We start from the raw sequence: 21052 nt of genomic DNA on the forward strand, positions 1-21052 counted from the left end.
GGTATCCATTTGATTAGATGTTCAGGGGTCTTATGGCTTGGGGGTAGAAGCTGTTTAGAAGCCTCTTGGACTTAGACTTGGCGCTCCAGTACCGCTTGCCGTGCGGTAGCAGAGAGAACAGTCTATGACTAAGGTGGCTGGAATTTTTAGGTCCTTCCTCTGACACCGCCTGGTATAGAGGTCCTGGATGGCAGGAAGCCTGGCGCAGGGATGTACTGGGCCATACGCACTACCCTCTGTAGTGCCTTGCGGTCGGAGGCCGAGCAGTTGCCATACCAGGCAGTGATGCAACCAGTCAGGATGCTCTCGATGGTGCAGCTGTAGAACCTTTTGAGGATCTGAGGACCCATGCCAAATCTTTTCCGTCTCCATAGAGGGAATAGGTTTTGTCATGCCGTCTTCACGACTGCCATGGAGTGCTTGGACCATGTTAGTTTGTTGGTGATGTCGACACCAAGGAACTTTAAGCTCTCAACCTGCTCCACTACAGCTCTGTTGATGAGAATGGGGGCGTGCTCGGTCCTCTTCTTTTTCCTGTAGTCCACAATCATCTCCTTTGTATTTTTCACGCTGAGGGAGAGGTTGTGGTCCTGGCACCACACAGCCAGGTCTCTGACCTCCTCCCTATAGGCTGTCTCGTCGTTGTCGGTGATCAGGCCTACCACTGTTGTGTCATCGGCAAACTTAATGATGGTGTTGGAGTCGTGCCTGGCCATGCAGTCATGGGTGAATAGGGAGTACAGGAGGGGACCCTGAGGAGCCCCCGTGTTGAGGATCAGTGTGGCAGATATGTTGTTACCTACCCTTACCACCTGGGGGCGGCCCGTCAGGAAGTCCAGGATCCAGCTGCGGAGGGAGGTGTTTAGTCCCAGAATCCTTAGCTTAGTGATGAGGTTTGAGGGCACTATGGTGTTGAACGCAGAGCTGTAGTCAATGAATAGCATTCTCACATAGGTGTTCCTTTTGTCCAGGTGTGAAAGGGCAGTGTGGAGCGCAATAGAGATTGCATCATCTGTGGATCTGTTGGGGCGGTATGAAAATTGGAGTGTGTCTAGGGTTTCTGGGATAATGGTGTTGATGTGAGCCATGACCAGCCTTCTACACTACAGTGTGATATGATTTGAATAGTAACAGTTTGTGGTGTGTTGTTAAACTGTAAATCCAAGCCTTCGGGGTCCCTATACTTTGTGACGTGTCTCTCTATGCAGGAGGAGCAGAGTTAGCATTGTTGTGGTGTGGAGAGGAGCTGGTCCTGGCCCTGGCCCTGGCCTGGGTGTGTTGGAGGAACAGGCCCTCTTCCTGGTCTCTGCCTGGTCTTGCCCTGGTCTCGCCCTGGTCTCTCCCTGGTCTCTCCATGGTCTCTGCCTGGTCTCTCCCTGGTCTCTCCCTGGTCTCACCCTGGTCTCTCCCTGGTCTCTCCCTGGTCTCACCCTGGTCTCGCCCTAGTCTCTCCCTGGTCTCTCCCTGGTCTCTCCCTGGTCTCTGCCTGGTCTCTTCCTGGTCTCTGCCTGGTCTCTTCCTGGTCTCTCCGTTGTCTCTCCATTGTCTCTGCCTAGTCTCTCCCTTGTCTCTTCCTGGTCTCTCCCTGGTCTCTCCCTGGTCTCTGCCTGGTCTCTTCCTGGTCTCTGCCTGGTCTCTTCCTGGTCTCTGCCTGGTCTCTTCCTGGTCTCTCCATGGTCTCTCCATGGTCTCCCCCTGGTCTCTCCCTTGTCTCCCCCTGGTCTCTTCCTGGTCTCTCCCTGGTCTCTCCATGGTCTCCCCCTGGTCTCTCCTTGGTATCCCCCTTGTCTCTCCCTGGTCTCTCCATGGTCTCTGCCTGGTGTCTCTGTGGTCTCCCCCTGGTCTCTCCCTGGTCTCTTCCTAGTCTCTGCCTGGTCTCTCTGTTGTCTCCCCCTGGTCTCCCCCTTGTCTCTCCCTGGTCTCTCTGTGGTCTCCCCCTTGTCTCTCCATTGTCTCCCCCTGGTCCCTGCCTGGTCTCTGCCTGATCTCGCCATGGTCTCCCCCTGGTCTCTCCTTGGTCTCCCCCTTGTCTCTCCCTTGTCTCTTCCTGGTCTCTCCCTGGTCTCTTCCTGGTCTCTGCCTGGTCTCTTCCTGGTCTCTCCCTGGTCTCTCCATTGTCTCTGCCTAGTCTCTCCCTTGTCTCTTCCTGGTCTCTCCCTGGTCTCTTCCTGGTCTCTCCCTGGTCTCTCCATTGTCTCTGCCTAGTCTCTCCCTTGTCTCTTCCTGGTCTCTCCCTGGTCTCTCCCTTGTCTCTCCCTGGTCTCTCCCTGGTCTCTTCCTGGTCTCTGCCTGGTCTCTCCCTGGTCTCTCCCTGGTCTCCCCCTGGTCTCTTCCTGGTCTCTCCCTGGTCTCTCCATGGTCTCCCCCTGGTCTCTCCTTGGTATCCCCCTTGTCTCTCCCTGGTCTCTCCATGGTCTCTGCCTGGTGTTTCTGTGGTCTCCCCCTGGTCTCTCCCTGGTCTCTTCCTAGTCTCTGCCTGGTCTCTCCGTTGTCTCCCCCTGGTCTCCCCCTTGTCTCTCTCTGGTCTCTCTGTGGTCTCCCCCTTGTCTCTCCATGGTCTCCCCCTGGTCTCTGCCTGGTCTCTGCCTGATCTCGCCATGGTCTCCCCCTGGTCTCTCCTTGGTCTCCACCTTGTCTCTCCCTGGTCTCTCCCTGGTCTCTGCCTGGTCTCTTCCTGGTCTCTGCCTGGTATCTTCCTGGTCTCTCCCTGGTCTCTCCATTGTCTCTGCCTAGTCTCTCCCTTGTCTCTTCCTGGTCTCTCCCTGGTCTCTTCCTGGTCTCTGCCTGGTCACTTCCTGGTCTCTCCCTGGTCTCTCCATTGTCTCTGCCTAGTCTCTCCCTTGTCTCTTCCTGGTCTCTCCCTTGTCTCTTCCTGGTCTCTCCCTGGACTCCCCCTGGTCTCCCCCTGGTCTCTGCCTGGTCTCTGCCTGGTCTCTGCCTGGTCTCTGCCTGGTCTCTCCATGGTCTCCCCCTGGTCTCTCCATGGTCTCTGCCTGGTGTCTCTGTGGTCTCTTCCTAGTCTCTGCCTGGTCTCTCCGTGGTCTCCCCCTTGTCTCTCCCTGGTCCCCCCCTTGTCTCTCCCTGGTCTCTCTGTGGTCTCCCCCTTGTCTCTCCATGGTCTCCCCCTGGTCTCTGCCTGGTCTCTCCCTGGTCTCTCTGTGGTCTCCCCCTTGTCTCTCCATGGTCTCCCCCTGGTCTCTGCCTGGTCTCTGCCTGATCTCGCCATGGTTCCAGTTGATATTGCGAGGGTTGTTTGGTTTGTGCAAAGCGCTGTCTGTGTATAAAAGTGGATCCTCCTGATTGTATTTTCCTTCCTTTTTAGACCACATAAGTCCACATCGTTCTCTCTCTCTCTCCCTCTTCTCTCTCTCTCTCTCTCTCTCTCTCTCTCTCTCTCTCTCTCTCTCTCTCTCTCCCTCTCTCTCTCTCTCTCTCCCTTTTCTCTCTCTCTCTCTCTCTCTCTCTCTCACTCTCTCTCTCTCTCTCCCTCTCTCTCGCTCTCGCTCTCGCTCTCTCTCTCTCTCTCTCGCTCTCTCTCTCTCTCTCTCTCTCTCTCTCTCTCTCTCTCTCTCTCTCTCTCTCTCTCTCTCTCTCTCTCTCTCTCTCTCTCTCTCTCTCTCTCTCTCTCTCTCTCTCTCTCTCTCTCTCTCTCTCTCTGGGGTGACTTAAAGAAGAGTAAGGTTAAGTCCTTAACATCTTGTTGAATTTATCTGAACTAACATCTATCTGAATATCTGTCGGTGTCCATTTTGACAGAGCTGAACGAAGGCCTACTTCGTCACAGCTTATTTTCTTGTGCTTACAGCTAAGTGTTGCTATAAGAACAAACATTATGAATTTACTGATCATACATGTAATAATTGTACATTTACATTTACGTTTACATCATTTAACAGACGCTCTTATCCAGAGTGACTTACAAATTGGTGCATTCACCTTATAGCCAGTGGGACAACCACTTTACAATATGTATTATGTATTTATTAATTTTTTGGGGGGGTGGGGTAAGGGGGGGTAGAATGATTACTTTATCCTATCCCAGGTATTCCTTAAAGAGGTGGGGTTTCAAGTGTCTCCGGAAGGTGGTGAGTGACTCCGCTGTCCTGGCGTCGTGAGGGAGCTTGTTCCACCATTGGGGTGCCAGAGCAATAATGTTTGTGATGTGGTTCAAAAGTAAAAACGTATGTCGGCATTCGTTATAATTGATGGAGAATGCGGTTCTTATCAAGTTACACAAATCCACAAGGCGTCAGTAGAAACAATATTTATTTAAGCAAGTCAGCCTTATCAGCTATGGTTTGTAAATGAGGCTGAGTGAACTGACGAGGCTCCGCTGATAGCCAGGTGTAGCGGTGGTAAGGATTCACTCCATGGTGCTGAAAGGAAAGCTCTGCTGTCAGGACAGCTTTATGTAGGCCCTAACAGTTTGTGGGCACCATTTGTCACCGTTACAGTGCATTTAATGTGTTGTTTAGTGTTGTGTAGTGGATTCGCTGGCATGCATCTAAAAACAAATTGGTTGAGTTTGCCCCCCAAGTTTTACATGCTAAAATTGCCACAGAGAGAGAGAGAGAGAGAGAGAGAGAGAGAGAGAGAGAGAGAGAGAGAGAGAGAGAGAGAGAGAGAGAGAGAGAGAGAGAGAGAGAGAGACAGAGAGAGAGAGAGAGAGAGAGAGAGAGAGAGAGAGACCGAAAGTGACAGAAAGATACAGTATATATATATTTCTGTTATATATATAAATATGTGACTCGTTTCAGGAAACTAACCATATGTCGCGTGTCACTACTTGGCGCCATTTGAACGTAAACTTTTTTTTAAAAATCAAAATGTGTTTTTTTGGCAGAAATACCTTCTGGAACATGAACCTTTATGTGCCTTAACAACAAACGTGTACCATCTGTAAATACGAATAAAATGGTTAAATTACGAGCCTAGTTGGTTTAGCTATGGAAAAAGACAGCAACCTTTCCGCTAGCCATGATTGGCTGAGATAATGAGTGGGCAGGACATGCCGAGAGATGAGTTCGGATTGGTTTGGCATGTAGCACGCTTCTGTCTATGATGTATGCGTAGGTAATCCTTTCTAACGCAGCCTTTTTGAAATATATCACATAGTAGAACTGCATAAGTGTTGCTCTCCACTTTCTGGAGGACTGAGTTTTGAAATCAGTGGAATTAGACTATGATAGCTAAGGAGATTAAGAAAATTCTGGCATTTGATTGCAAATATGCAGACGGAGTTGAAAAGAGAACACAGAATGCTCCGGATTACACATTCAAACTAAGGGCAAGCATGGCATCCGTGACAGAGAGGGAGAAGCGTCCATCCATGTATACGGGTAATAGAGTCCAGCTACATTTTCAGATATTACACGTTTCTAATTTTGTCAGAAAGTCATTTTCATTTCAAGTTACAGCGTACTGTTAGCTAGCTAGCTAATTTTAGCTGGCTGACTCGCTAGCTTACGTTACATGTATGATCTGTGTAGAAATATTATTAGTATCTCAGAGCCATTTGCATTGCTAGTTATAGCCTAATGTTAGCTAGCTAGCTAACATTGAACCTGGTTGGTTAGCTACCTGCAGATTCATGCAGGGTAGTAACGTTATGAGTTGGGATTATGGTTCATTGTCAAAACAAAAGACTCCACTATGCAAGTAATTATTTCAATAGAATGTTTATGATGTCACTGCGACAACTGTCAATAGACATAGCTGGTAAATTCGCTCTGGCTATCTACTCAGATTTCAGAGCTGACTATCCCTGAACTTCTGAGCAACAACCCTCTTTCAAACTCTCTTGGTGTTTTCATCCTATTTGAAAATGTGCATCTTTGCATTAGAATGTTGAACTAAACATGTTTTTACTGACTAGTTCACTTAACTAGAACGATCACCGCTTCAGACAGTTGTGGTGGGACATTAGAACCAAAGAAAATATAAATGTATTGAAGATATACTGCAGAATATCCCACAGCTGTGTCTGTTGGGCATTTTTAGTCATTTTAGCAGACGCTCTTATCCAGAGTGACTTACAGTTAGTGAGTGCATGCATTTTCATACTGGCCCCCCGTGGGAATCGAACCCACAACCCCGGCGTTGCAAACGCCATGCTGTACCAACTGAGCTACACGAGACACACCACTGGTATGTAATATGTTGGTTGTATATCTGGTCTGTATCACCTGAATGGATGGACCAACCTAAGTTGTGGTCCTTCCTATATAGAACAGACCACAGGACCAGCCTAAGTTGTGGTCCTTCATAAATAGAACAGACCACAGGACCAACCTAAGTTGTGAGCTGTGTTCGAATACTCATACTAACCGCACTAACCGTACTATTTGTGACGTAAATTGAGTATTTAGGATGCTTATTGGTCATAGTATGGATATAGTTAGTATGCCAAAAGTTCCCGGATGTCGTAATAAATTTGGCAAAATACGAAGTATACAAGCAGTGGACACTATTGCTGTGATTTGAGGGCCCATAATGCAATTCTTCAGAAAATGGGCGTGGCATCACAACATTTTCAGATTTGAAAAGAACGTCGGAAAATGTGCAGCTGAAGCGGATACAAATTCATTGTTTTAACCAATTATGACAAATGTTAAGAAAATGTTGAGCAATGTAATGACATTTCAAATAAGTTACGCTACAACTTATGTTGGCTGACAGTTTGTTAGCTACGCTATCCTTACGAACTGCATAGCATTACAGTATGTACCGGTATGTTAGCTAGTTACCATCCTAAGTAACGTTAGTTGGCTACTAATACATCGAACTTGCCAGGCGGTATATTAACTATGATCTAACTAACTACCCAACATTTATTGATTTGATTATTCACGTCATTTTTAGCTAAGTGGTATAGTCGTTGTGAGTTCTCAATGGACATTGTTCATTCTGGCTATCTACGATTTCAGAGCACTCTCGTCTGAGTGTCCCAGAGCACAGAATAACCAATGAATTTACAAACGCTCAACACCCGTTGAATATGGCCGTTGTCAGTAAACATCGGCAAAATCAAGCGTAATTAAATTGTTGCCAGCAGCATATGTAAAAATGTATGCACACATGACTGTAAGTCGCTTTTGATAAAAGCGTCTGCTAAATGGCATTATTATTATTATTATTATTAGCACAGTTGCAGTCACCAATGCACATTGGATAACATAAAAATAGCCTAACCAGCTCTGTAAGGGCGAGTAAAATGGTCAGAGTGAGCTGTTCTCTCATTTGTGTCTGGAAGTATCTAGCAAGCTATTCAACGTTAGCCAGTTAGCTTCGGTGCTTGACTGCTGTTAGGTCAGAACGCTCGGATCAACCCTACTCCTCGGCCAGAGCATCCAGAATGCGCTCCGAGAGTGAACCGCTCTGAATTTATGAATGGCCAATCTGAGAACGCTCTGAGTTTATGAACGCCCAGAGCACACTCTGGCACTCCAGATTGAATTTACGAACACACCCCTAGTATAAACCAGCCTTTAGTCTTGAAATCTTTGGTTGTTTAGTCCACTACCGTACTCACTCTGTTTAGCACATGGCCTCAGATGGTCTACCCTGCTAGCCTACCCTGCCACTACCTTACTCACTCTGTTTAGCACATGGCCTCACATGTGAATCCTTAAAGAGCTGGGTGGGGCTAAGGCTTAAGAGGGTGTGAACGATGCTTAATGGGTGTTTACAAAGAAGAGCTCTCCAGTAGGTGTACCAAAACATTCAAGGGCCATTTTCTCAAAAGTGAGGTTACAAGTTTATCAACTTTCAAAGCAGAATTTATTTCTCATTGTTCCTCAACTGTAGTGTACGATATACCATTTTCAAGCTCTGAGTCTCTACTTTTATCCAATGTAAAAACACAATTTCAAATGTTGCTACATAAGACCGAATCGAGCCGGTCGGTCACAAATGTGTTTACATCCCTGTTAGTGAGCATTTCTCCTTTGCCAAGATAATCCATCCACCTGACAGGTGTGGCATATCAAGAAGCTGATTAAACAGGATGATCATTACACATACACAGTGCAATTCTGAGTGTCAACTGCAGTGCCTTGCAAAAGTATTCATCCCCCTTGGCGTTTTCCCTATTTTGTTGCGTTACAACATGTAATTTAAATGGATTTTTATTTGGATTTCATTTAATGGACATACACAAAATAGTACAAATTGGTGAAGTGAAATGAAAAAAAATTACTTGTTTCAACAAATTTATAGAAAATAAATAACGGAAAAGTGGTGCTTATATACGTATTCACCCCCCTTTGCTATGAAGCCCCTAAATAATCTGGTGCAACCAATTACCTTCAGAAGTCACATAATTAGCTAAATAAAGTCCACCTTTGTGCAATCTAAGTCTCACATGATCTCAGTATATATACATCCTTCTTTGGTGTGTCTTCAGACTTCACTGCATATCCCTCCTTCGTTGCATTTTTTATTTTTTAAAAACATTTTAGTCATTTAGCAGACGCTCTTATCCAGAGCAACTTACATGACCAATTAGGGTTAAGTGCCTTGTTTAAGTGCACATCGACAGATTTTTCACCTAGTCGGCTCAGGGATTAGAACCAGTGACCTTTCGGATACTGGCACAACGCTCTTACCCACTAAGCTACCTGCCACCCTCTTTGGTCTGTCTTCAGACTTCACAGTACATCCATCCTTCTTTGCCTTGGGAAAGCTGATTTTGTTTTACAGCATTCCTGCTGCGTTGGTTGTCTGTGAAGCTTTGCAGACAGAGTAGATGTTGAATTTTTCTAAAATGTCTATCATTACTGTAACAATGTACGCTGGGAATCGGGAAGCGAATACAGGGAGTGCATTTAATGAATAATAAAACATGGAACAAAACAAGAGTAGCGTCCAGACAGGGACAGAGTAACAGAATCAATAACCCCTGGGGAAGGAAACAAAGGGAGTGACATATATAGGGGAGGTAATCAGGAAGGTGATGGAGTCCGGGTGAGTCTGATGAGGCGCTGGTGAGCGTAACGATGGTGACAGGTCTCCGTAATAAAGGGCAGCCTGGTGACCTAGAGGCCAGACCGGGAGTATACGTGACAATTACGGCTTGATGATAGTGGAAAGACAAAAAGGAGATGGAAAGTGAAATAATGCATTTACGCTGTGGCATCCAGTCTCAACACAGTGTGCTTTTGCCAGCATGCTGGTAAAAAGCTTGCTAGCTAACAGTCACACCACAGATGAAAGGTTACCAGCATCTAACAGTCATACCACAGATGAAAGGTTACCAGCATCTAACAGTCACACCACAGATGAAAGGTTACCAGTATCTTTGGTCGTACGTTCTGCTTCAGCTACTAGTAGCCAAAGAAAGGTGTAGGTGCACATGTGATGACGGTTTTCAGGCGGTACGTATTTAAATGAGTTAAGATGATAAGACGTTACCATTGGTGCATTACATTTCCGGCTTTATGTGACGTTGCATAAAGCCTGACGTTAATCCTTGGTAATGCCTGCCTCCTGAATTCAAGTGTTTGACACAGGAGGGGGGGGGGGGGACCAGTAACTTCATGATCAAACTTCATCAATGTACTAGTTACTGTCATTTTTCATACTTTGGTGACTTTGAACTGGTTTCATCCAAATATCATCCAATTTGATGAAAAACAAGATTTCCTCTGTTTGGGACCTTAAACACATTTATTACTGTAAGAAAACATAGGTATTATCTTAGTTAACACAAATGTACTGATATACTTAGTTATCACAAACATAGCAATATATTTAAATTACAGACAGACTGCCGGCAGCACATAACATTTAACATTTAACACAACCCAGACACATTTCATTAATGCAAACAAACACAATATATTATACATAATTTCACAAAAACATGTACTAATATATCTACTGTATATTACAGACAGACTACAGGCAACAAAACACGTTTAACACAACTCGTTAAGAGGCTAGCGAACGGATGATTTGGTTTGAATGATTTATGAGATTGGTAGAATGGCGAACACTGAACAAAGACCTCAGCAACGTAACATAACACGTTTTTCCATATTTGAGCAAATGCATTTTTGTAGTTCTCTGAGGTGTTTGTGTTCTTCTAATATTAATCTAGTCCCAGATGTAGTAATGACCTCATAGACAGAACTATACATCCTAGATGTAGTAATGACCTCATAGAACTATATATCCTAGATGTAGTAATGACCTCATATAACTATATATCCTAGATGTAGTAATGACCTCATATAACTATATATCCTGGATGTAGTAATGACCTCATATAACTATATATCCTAGATGTAGTAATGACCTCATAGACAGAACTATACATCCTAGATGCAGCAATGACATCATAGACAGAACTATACATCCTAGATGTAGTAATGACCCGTTTTCTTAACCTGCCTTCACCCAAGCTCATCTCCATCTCAGTGTGAGGAAGGTGAGGAGCAGAACGTTAATCTTGATCATGTAATGAGTCTCGCTTCCGCATTGTCTCCGTGCTGCTGTGCTGTTTGTTGCTACTTGGCTACCTGCCAAACTATTCACGTTTTACTTTTAATAAACGTTTAATCAATCTCTGTGTTCAACAAATTTACCAACTTTTTAGTTTTGTCCTCACTCATCTTTTTTCGTTAAACTTTTTCACCCCGGACGTTTATCCCGAGACAGAAGAGTCATTTTCCTGTGCATTTTAGCTGCCAACTTTACGTTATTTTCCTTTTTTCCATCGCAACTTTTTTCCCTTATTCAACTTTTTCACTCCGGACGCTTTATCTGGACATGGTTCATCAACATCTTCAACAGCCGAAGCTAAGTAGTAACATTAACATGATGTCTTCTAATTGCAGTCGCTGTACTCATAATATACAGGAGAACGATTGCCTTACGGCGAGAATAGCTGTGCTACAAGCCCAGCTTCAGACGCAATCGTTAGGCAAGGGTAATCTCAGTGTAGGAAAGGAAGAAACAGCGTCTGTGCCACCAGTAAGTACAGACAGTAACGTTAGTATAAATCCCCCCGCACAGTCCCCGCAGCCGGACAACTTTCTCATGGCTTCTGGAGGGAAATACTGTTGGAATGCTCAACCGGTGTCGCTCATTCAGCCGACAGAAACCTTCAACCGGTTTTCACCATTATGTAGCGAGTCGGAGTCTGAGTCTGAGTCTTCTCTAGTCTCTACTCCTCCCGTTACGGGGTCTGAGACGCCGAAGGCTCCCACCATTAGCTCTGACAAATTGAAAACCCTAGTCATTGGCGACTCCATTACCCGCAGTATTAGACTTAAAACGAATCACCCAGCGATCATACACTGTTTACCAGGGGGCAGGGCTACCGACGTTAAGGCTAATCTAAAGATGGTGCTGGCTAAAGCTAAAACTGGCGAGTGTAGAGAGTATAGAGATATTGTTATCCACGTCGGCACCAACGATGTTAGGATGAAACAGTCAGAGGTCACCAAGTGCAACATAACTTCAGCGTGTAAATCAGCTAGAAAGATGTGTCGGCATCGAGTAATTGTCTCTGGCCCCCTCCCAGTTAGGGGAAGTGACGAGCTCTACAGCAGAGTCTCAGCACTTAATCGCTGGTTGAAAACTGTTTTCTGCCCCTCCCAAAAGATAACATTTGTGGATAATTGGCCCTCTTTCTGGGACTCACCCACAAACAGGACCAAGCCTGACCTGCTGAGGAGTGACGGACTCCATCCTAGCTGGAGGGGTGCTCTCCTCTTATCTACCAACATAGATAGGGCTCTAACTCCTCTAGCCCCACAGTGAAATAGGGTGCAGGCCAGGCAGCAGGCTGTTAGCCAACCTGCCAGCTTAGTGGAGTCTGCCAATAGCACAGTCAGTGTAGTCAGCTCAGCCATACCCATTGAGACTGTGTCTGTGCCTCGACCTAGGTTGGGCAAAACTAAACATGGCGGTGTTCACCCTAGCAATCTTATTAGGATAAAGACCTCCTCCATTCCTGCCATTATTGAAAGAGATCGTGATACCTCACATCTCAAAATAGGGTTACTTAATGTTAGATCCCTCACTTCAAAGGCAGTCATAGTCAATGAACTAATCACTGATCATAATCTTGATGTGATTGGCCTGACTGAAACATGGCTTAAGCCTGATGAATTTGCTGTGTTAAATGAGGCCTCACCTCCTGGTTACACTAGTGACCATATTCCCCGTGCATCCCGCAAAGGCGGAGGTGTTGCTAACATTTACGATAGCAAATTTCAATTTACAAAAAAAAATATGGCGTTTTCATCTTTTGAGCTTCTAGTCATGAAATCTATGCAGCCTACTCAATCACTTTTTATAGCTACTGTTTACAGGCCTCCTGGGCCATATACAGCGTTCCTCTCTGAGTTTCCTGAATTCCTATCAGACCTTGTAGTCATAGTAGATCATATTCTAATTTTTGGTGATTTTAATATTCACATGGAGAAGTCCACAGACCCACTCCAAAAGTCTTTCGGAGCCATTATCGACTCAGTGGGTTTTGTCCAACATGTCTCTGGACCTACTCACTGCCACAGTCATACTCTGGACCTAGTTTTGTCCCATGGAATAAATGTTGTAGATCTTAATGTTTTTCCACAAAATCCTGGACTATCGGACCACCATTTTATTACATTTGCAATCGCAACAAATAATCTGCTCAGACCCCAACCAAGGAGCATCAAAAGTCGTGCTATAAATTCTCAAACAACACAAAAATTCATTGATGCCCTTCCAGACTCCTTCTGCCTACCCAAGGACGTCAGAGGACAAAAATCAGTTAACCACTTAACTGAGGAACTCAATTTAACCTTGCGCAATACCCTAGATGCAGTTGCACCCCTAAAAACGAAAAACATTTGTCATAAGAAACTAGCTCCCTGGTATACAGAAAATACCCGAGCTTTGAAGCAAGCTTCCAGGAAATTGGAACGGAAATGGCGCCACACCAAACTGGAAGTCTTCCGACTAGCTTGGAAAGACAGTACCGTGCAGTACCGAAGAGCCCTCACTGCTGCTCGATCATCCTACTTTTCCAACTTAATCGAGGAAAATAAGAACAATCCAAAATTTATTTTTGATACTGTTGCAAAGCTAACTAAAAAGCAGCATTCCCCAAGAGAGGATGGCTTTCACTTCAGCAGTGATAAATTCATGAACTTCTTTGAGGAAAAGATCATGACCATTAGAAAGCAAATTACGGACTCCTCTTTGAATCTGCGTATTCCTCCAGGGCTTAGCTGTCCTGGATCTGCACAGCTCTGCGAGGGCCTGGGATCGGGAGAGACACTTAAGTGTTTTAGTACTATATCTCTTGACACAATGATGAAAATAATCATGGCCTCTAAACCTTCAAGCTGCATACTGGATCCTATTCCTACTAAACTGCTGAAGGAGCTGCTTCCTGTGCTTGGCCCTCCTATGTTGAACATAATAAACAGCTCTCTATCCACCGGATGTGTACCAAACTCACTAAAAGTGGCAGTGATAAAGCCTCTCTTGAAAAAGCCAAACCTTGACCCGGAAAATATAAAAAACTATCGGCCTATATCGAATCTTCCATTCCTCTCAAAAATTTTAGAAAAAGCTGTTGCGCAGCAACTCACTGCCTTTCTGAAGACAAACAATGTATATGAAATGCTTCAGTCTGGTTTTAGACCCCATCATAGCACTGAGACTGCACTTGTGAAGGTGGTAAATGACCTTTTAATGGCGTCAGACCGAGGCTCTGCATCTGTCCTCGTGCTACTAGACCTTAGTGCTGCCTTTGACACCATCGATCACCACATTCTTTTGGAGAGACTGGAAACCCAAATTGGTCTACACGGACAAGTTCTGGCCTGGTTTAGATCCTACCTGTCGGAAAGATATCAGTTTGTCTCTGTGAATGGTCTGTCCTCCGACAAATCAACTGTACATTTCGGTGTTCCTCAAGGTTCCGTTTTAGGACCACTATTGTTTTCACTATATATTTTACCTCTTGGGGATGTTATTCGAAAACATAATGTTAACTTTCACTGCTATGCGGATGACACACAGCTGTACATTTCAATGAAACATGGTGAAGCCCCAAAATTGCCCTCGCTAGAAGCCTGTGTTTCAGACATAAGGAAGTGGATGGCTGAAAACTTTTTACTTTTAAACTCGGACAAAACAGAGATGCTTGTTCTAGGTCCCAAGAAACAAAGAGATCTTCTGTTAAATCTGACAATTCATCTTGATGGTTGTAAAGTCGTCTCAAATAAAACTGTGAAGGACCTCGGCGTTACTCTTGACCCTGATCTCTCTTTTGACGAACATATCAAGACTGTTTCAAGGACAGCTTTTTTCCATCTACGTAACATTGCAAAAATCAGAAATTTTCTGTCCAAAAATGATGCAGAAAAATTAATCCATGCATTTGTTACTTCTAGGTTAGACTACTGCAATGCTCTATTTTCCGGCTACCCGGATAAAGCACTAAATAAACTTCAGTTAGTGCTAAATACGGCTGCTAGAATCCTGACTAGAACCAAGAAATTTGATCATATTACTCCAGTGCTAGCTTCCCTACACTGGCTTCCTGTTAAGGCAAGGGCTGATTTCAAGGTTTTACTGTTAACCTATAAAGCGTTACATGGGCTTGCTCCTACCTATCTTTCCAAGTTGGTCCTGCCGTACATACCAATACGTACGCTACGGTCACAAGACGCAGGCCTCCTAATTGTCCCTTGAATTTCTAAGCAAACAGCGGGAGGCAGGGCTTTCTCCTATAGATCTCCATTTTTATGGAACAGTCTGCCTACCCATGTGAGAGACTCAGACTCGGTCTCAACCTTTAAGTCTTTACTGAAGTCTTATCTCTTCAGTAGGTCATATGATTGAGTGTAGTCTGGCCCAGGAGTGTGAAGGTGAACAGAAAGGCTGGAGCAACGAACAGCCATTGCTGTCTCTGCCAGGCCGGTTCCCCTCTCCACTGGGGTTCTCTGCCTCTAACCCTGTTGCAGGGGCTGAGTCACTGGCTTGCTGGTGCTCTTTCATGCCGTCCCTGGGAGGGGTGCGTCACTTGAGTGGGTTGAGTTACTGACGTGATCTTCCTGTCTGGGTTGGCGCCCCCCCCTTGGTTTGTGCTGTGGTGGAGACCTCTGTGGGCTATACTCGGCCTTGTCTCAGGATTGTAAGTTGGTGGTTGGGGATATCCCTCTAGTGGTGCGGGGGCTGTGCTTTGGCGGAGTGGGTGGGGTTATATCCTTCCTGTTTGGCCCTGTCCGGGGGTTTCTTCGGATGGGGCCACAGTGTCTCCGGACCGCTCCTGTCTCAGCCTCCAGTATTTATGCTGCAGTAGTTTATGTGTCGGGGGGCTGGGGTTAGTTGGTTATACCTGGAGTACTTCTCCTGTCTTATCCAGTGTCCTGTGTGAATTTAAGTATGCTCTCTCTAATTCTCTCGTTCTCTCTTTCTCTCTGAGAACCTGAGCCCTAGGACCATACGTCAGGACTACCGGGCATGATGACACCTTGCTGTCCCCAGTCCGCCTGGCCTTGCTGCTATTCCAGTTTCAACTGTTCTGCCTGCGGCTACGAAACCCCTACCTGTCCCAGACCTGCTGTTTTCAACTCTTAATGATCGGCTATGAAAAGCCAACTGAGAGACCTGAGCCCTAGGACCATACGTCGGGACTACCGGCCGTGGTGACTCCTTGCTGTCCCCAGTCCGCCTGGCCTTGCTGCTATTCCAGTTTCAACTGTTCTGCCTGCGGTTATGGAACCCCTACCTGTCCCAGACCTGCTGTTTTCAACTCTTAATGATCGGCTATGAAAAGCCAACTGAGATTTATTCCTGATTATTATTTGACCATGCTTGTCACTTATGAACATTTTTGAACATCTTGGCATGGTTCTGTTATAATCTCCACCCGGCACAGCCAGAAGAGGACTGGCCACCCCTCATAGCCTGGTTCCTCTCTAGGTTTCTTCCTAGGTTTTCGCCTTTCTAGGGAGTTTTTCCTAGCCACCGTGCTTCTACACCTGCATTACTAGCTGTTTGGGGTTTTAGGCTGGGTTTCTGTACAGCACTTCGAGATATTAGCTGATGTAAGAAGGGCTATATAAAATAAAATTGATTGATTGATTGATTATGTCCCTGCATTATTTGTGGATCAGTGATTCTACAGTCCAATTGCAATGTAGTCAGTCTCAAACACGTATTGTGACTTCTCACCCCATTGGTTCTGTATCTGTCTCTCTCTCCATCTCCCCAGCCTGCCACCAAGGAAGGTGGTCTGCCCATGCAAGTGGGCAACAAGACAGAGTGTGGCCTGCTGGGCCTGGTGCTGGACCTGAAGAGAGACTATCAACCCATCCGCAACCAGATTCCAGAGGAGAACCTCTACAAGGTCTACACACCTTTATTATTGGGGCTATCTATCATACTGCTGTCCTAGCAACACATCCACACCATGGTGGTAGTGGTGGTGGTAAAGGACGTGATGGTGGTGGTGGTGGTGATGGTGGTGGTGGTGGTGAAGATGGTGGTGGTGAGATGGTGGTGGTGGTGGTGAAGATGGTGGTGGTGGTGATGGACGTGGTGGTGGTGATGGTGGTGGTGGTGGTGATGGACGTGGTGGTGATGGTGGTGGTGGTGGTGATGGTGGTGGTGGTGGTGAAGATGGTGGTGGTGGTGATGGACGTGGTGGTGGTGATGGTGGTGGTGGTGGTGATGGACGTGGTGGTGGTGATGGTGGTGGTGGTGGTGATGGACGTGGTGGTGGTGATGGTGGTGGTGATGGACGTGGTGGTGGTGAAGATGGTGGTGGTGATGATGGACGTGGTGGTGGTGATGGTGGTGGTGATGGACGTGGTTGTGGTGGTAGTGGTGGTGATGGTGGTGGTGATGGAGGATGTGGTGATGGAGATGGAGATGGTGGTGGTGATGGTGGTGGTGGTGATGGACGTGTTGGTGGTGATGGTGGTGGTGATGGACGTGGTGGTGGTGAAGATGGTGGTGGTGGTGATGGACGTGGTGGTGGTGATGGTGGTGGTGATGGACGTGGTGGTGGTGATGGACGTGGTGGTGGTGGTAGTGGTGGTGATGGTGGTGGTGATGGATGTTGTGGTGATGGAGATGGTGGTGGTGGTGATGGTGGTGGTGATGGCAGTGGTGGGTGGTGGTAGTGATGGTGATGATGGAGGTGGTGGTGGTTGTGGTGGTGGTGATGGAGGTGGTAGTGGTGGTGATGGTGATGGTGGTAATGGAGTTGATGGTGATGGTGGTGATGGAGGTGGTGGTGATGATGATAGTGGTGGTGGTGATGGAGGTGGTGGTGTTGGTGATGGTAGTAATGGAGTTGGTGATGGTGGGGTGGTGATGGAGGTGGTGGTGATGATGATGGTGGTGGTGGTGATGGAGGTGGTGATGGTGTTTTTCTATTTATATAAAGTTGTTAGAATTCTAATTCTGTCTCTAATTCTAAATCTGTCTCTAATTCTAATTCTGTCTCTAATTCTAAATCTGTCTCTAATTCTAATTCTGTCTCTAATTCTAATTGAACCAGGTGTACACCTTCAACTCGGTCAGGAAGTCCATGTCCACTGTCATCAAATTATCAGACGGAAGCTTCAGGATGTACAGCAAGGGTGCCTCCGAGATCGTCCTGAAGAAGTGAGTGGTTCACAGCTGGGTGTGATACCATAGATGTCTTCAGTTTCCAGCTCCCAATCCAGAAAGGAAAGCAACCCTTAGCCTCTACCCCTTATGCATTTGTAGAGATGTGAGATGAGATACAATCCTCTTTGATCTCTTTCGCAGAAGCCCTGAGGAGCTAGGGGTTGACTTGGCAGAAGCCCTGAGGAGCTAGGGGTTGACTTGACAGAAGCCCTGAGGAGCTATGGGTTGACTTGGCAGAAGCCCTGAGGAGCTAGGGGTTGACTTGACAGAAGCCCTGAGGAGCTAGGGGTTGACTTGGCAGAAGCCCTGAGGAGCTAGGGGTTGACTTGACAGAAGCCCTGAGGAGCTATGGGTTGACTTGGCAGAAGCCCCGAGGAGCTAGGGGTTGACTTGACAGAAGCCCTGAGGAGCTAGGGGTTGACTTGACAGAAGCCCTGAGGAGCTAGGGGTTGACTTGACAGAGGCCCTGAGGAGCTAGGGGTTGACTTGGCAGAAGCCCTGAGGAGCTAGGGGTTGACTTGACAGAGGCCCTGAGGAGCTAGGGGTTGACTTAATAATAATAATATGCCATTTAGTAGACGCTTTTATCCAAAGCGACTTACAGTCATGTGTGCATACATTTTTACGTATGGGTGGTCCCGGGGATCGAACCCACTACCTTGGCATTACAAGCACCATGCTCTACCAATTGAGCTACAGAGGCCCTGAGGAGCTAGAGGGTGATTTGGCAGAGGCCCTGAGGAGCTAGAGGGGGATTTGGGGGAGGCCCCGAGGAGCTAGAGGGGGATTTGGGGGGATTGATTGCAGTACTGGATTAATGATATTCATCACTGATCTACTCAAGGCTTTAGTTTTGCTTGCTTTCGTATTGTGGCGCTAAAACTCGGAATGACATTACCTAGGCTATTACCCTAAACTCTAACCCCTGACCTCTAACCTCTGACCTTTGCCCCTCTGTCCCCCCAGGTGCACAAAGATCCTGAACAAGGAAGGCGAGCCGCGGGTGTTTCGTCCCCGGGACAAGGACGAAATGGTGAAGAAGGTGATCGAGCCGATGGCGTGTGACGGGCTGCGGACCATCTGCGTGGCATACCGTGACTTTCCTGCCGACCCAGAACCCCTCTGGGACAACGAGAACGACATCCTCAATGAGCTGACGGCCGTCTGCGTGGTCGGCATAGAGGACCCTGTCAGACCAGAGGTAGGGGGTGTGTCTACGTGGTCGGCATAGAGGACCCTGTCAGACCAGAGGTAGGGGGTGTTTCTACGTGGTCGGGGTAGAGGACCCTGTCAGACCAGAGGTAGGGGGTGTTTCTACGTGGTCGGGGTAGAGGACCCTGTCAGACCAGAGGTAGGGGGTGTGTCTGCGGGGTCGGGGTAGAGGACCCTGTCAGACCAGAGGTAGGGGGTGTTTCTACGTGGTCGGGGTAGAGGACCCTGTCAGACCAGAGGTAGGGGGTGTTTCTACGTGGTCGGGGTAGAGGACCCTGTCAGACCAGAGGTAGGGGGTGTTTCTACGTGGTCGGGGTAGAGGACCCTGTCAGACCAGAGGTAGGGGGTGTGTCTGCGGGGTCGGGGTAGAGGACCCTGTCAGACCAGAGGTAGGGGGTGTGTCTACGTGGTCGGGGTAGAGGACCCTGTCAGACCAGAGGTAGGGGGTGTGTCTGCGGGGTCGGGGTAGAGGACCCTGTCAGACCCAATGATATGTAGTAGCCCTAGATGACTAACAGGGGCACTGTTTTGAATCCACCGCACTGCCATTTGAGCACTACTTCGCCATTCTAACAAATATTTTGGAAGCTATAGAAATAAATTTATTAATGTCTACATTAGTTTTGACAAGTTTATTCTGTTACAGACGCCTTAATGTATACTGATGTTATAATGTATACTGATGTTATAATGTATACTGATGTTATAATGTATACTGATGTTATATACTGATGTTATAATATATACTGATGTTATAATGTATACTGATGTTATAATGTATACGGATGTTATAATGTATACTGATGTTATATACTGATGTTATAATATATACTGATGTTATAATGTATACTGATGTTATAATGTATACGGATGTTATAATGTATACGGATGTTATAATGTATACGGATGTTATAATGTATACTAATGTTATAATGTATACTGATGTTATAATGTATACTGATGTTATAATGTAAACTGATGTTATAATGTATACAGATGTTATAATGTATACGGATGTTATAATGTATACTGATGTTATAATGTATACTGATGTTATATACTGATGTTATAATGTATACTGATGTTATAATGTATACTGATGTTATAATGTATACTGATGTTATATACTGATGTTATAATGCATAAACTGGGTTAGGGTTAGGGTTAGGGTCAGCACTTAGGCAATGAATCAGCACGAGAGAGAGAGAGAGAGAGAGAGAGAGAGAGAGCGAGCTCAAAGACATTGCTCCTGCATTTTTCAGTAAGTTCTTACAAAAAATAGAGTTAAATACATTTGGATTTTCTGGCAGGGACATATACAGGATGCTACCCTCCACAGCATAACCTCCATTCCAAACCAAAACTGCAAACCTACAACCTGAGTTTGGACGGAATTACCTGGAATTACCTGGAAGGCTTTCTACTACCAAGGATTACTATTCCCAAGCTATACAGCAAATGCTCTGGCAAACGAACAGAAACCTGAAAACACCATCCAACGTGGAACTGACTGAGTCATGTTTAGTCTGAAGCAATTTTTTACTTTCAAAAACCAAGGAGAAAAATACATTACAATGATGTATTTTATTTTAAAAGGACTGAATGCTAAGGCTACTAAGCTTGCTAGTACAAAGAGATACAACTTCAATTAGCACTGACGTGTGAAGTGAGAGTTGTCAAAGCCCTTGAGCCCAACAACGGCAGGAGAGTCGCACAGTCTACCCCAACCAAATGGAGAGGCCTTAGAAGCACCCTCCCGCTGTTCAGAGGGAATTAAAATACAGTACCCTCTGAATGTAAAGAATGATAAGACACGAAAAGAGTACAAAATGAAGCTCCTTATGGAAATTCAGGAGACACTTTTTGCTGACTTTTATAAAAATGGGAACATAAGCAACCTTATCTTTCACACAGACCATCCCCTGACATGGCACAGTGCTATACTAGCACACTACCCCTCTGTTAAGAGGTGTTAGCGATAGGTGGAAACTCAGGATACTAGACAACGAGGACTCTGAGTCAGCTAATATATAGTTGAAGTCGGAAGTTTGCATACACTTTGGTTGGAGTCAATAAAACTTGTTTTTCAACCACTCCACACATTTCTTGTCAACACACTATAGTTTTGGCAAGTCGGTTAAGACATCTACTTTGTGCATGACTCAAGTAATTTTCCCAACAATTGTTTACAGACAGGCTATTTCACTTA

At 46.0% G+C, this 21052-nt stretch overlaps 1 protein-coding gene across 1 annotated transcript in view; it reads left to right on the forward strand.

Moving 5' to 3' along the window:
- Positions 1 to 21052, forward strand: part of LOC311138286 (plasma membrane calcium-transporting ATPase 2-like) — a gene marked incomplete at both ends in the record, with an annotated part of 135727 nt that overhangs the window by 65766 nt on the left and 48909 nt on the right. Inside the window, 3 exons of the mRNA XM_084172967.1 lie at positions 16226 to 16360; positions 17519 to 17625; positions 18598 to 18832. Of these exons, the coding sequence (XP_084029093.1) occupies positions 16226 to 16360; positions 17519 to 17625; positions 18598 to 18832 (477 nt within the window). The remainder of the gene's footprint in view (positions 1 to 16225; positions 16361 to 17518; positions 17626 to 18597; positions 18833 to 21052) is intronic.

The sequence above is a fragment of the Coregonus lavaretus genome, assembly GCF_964263955.1.
Source record: "Coregonus lavaretus genome assembly, chromosome: 12".
Lineage (NCBI taxonomy): Eukaryota > Metazoa > Chordata > Actinopteri > Salmoniformes > Salmonidae > Coregonus > Coregonus lavaretus.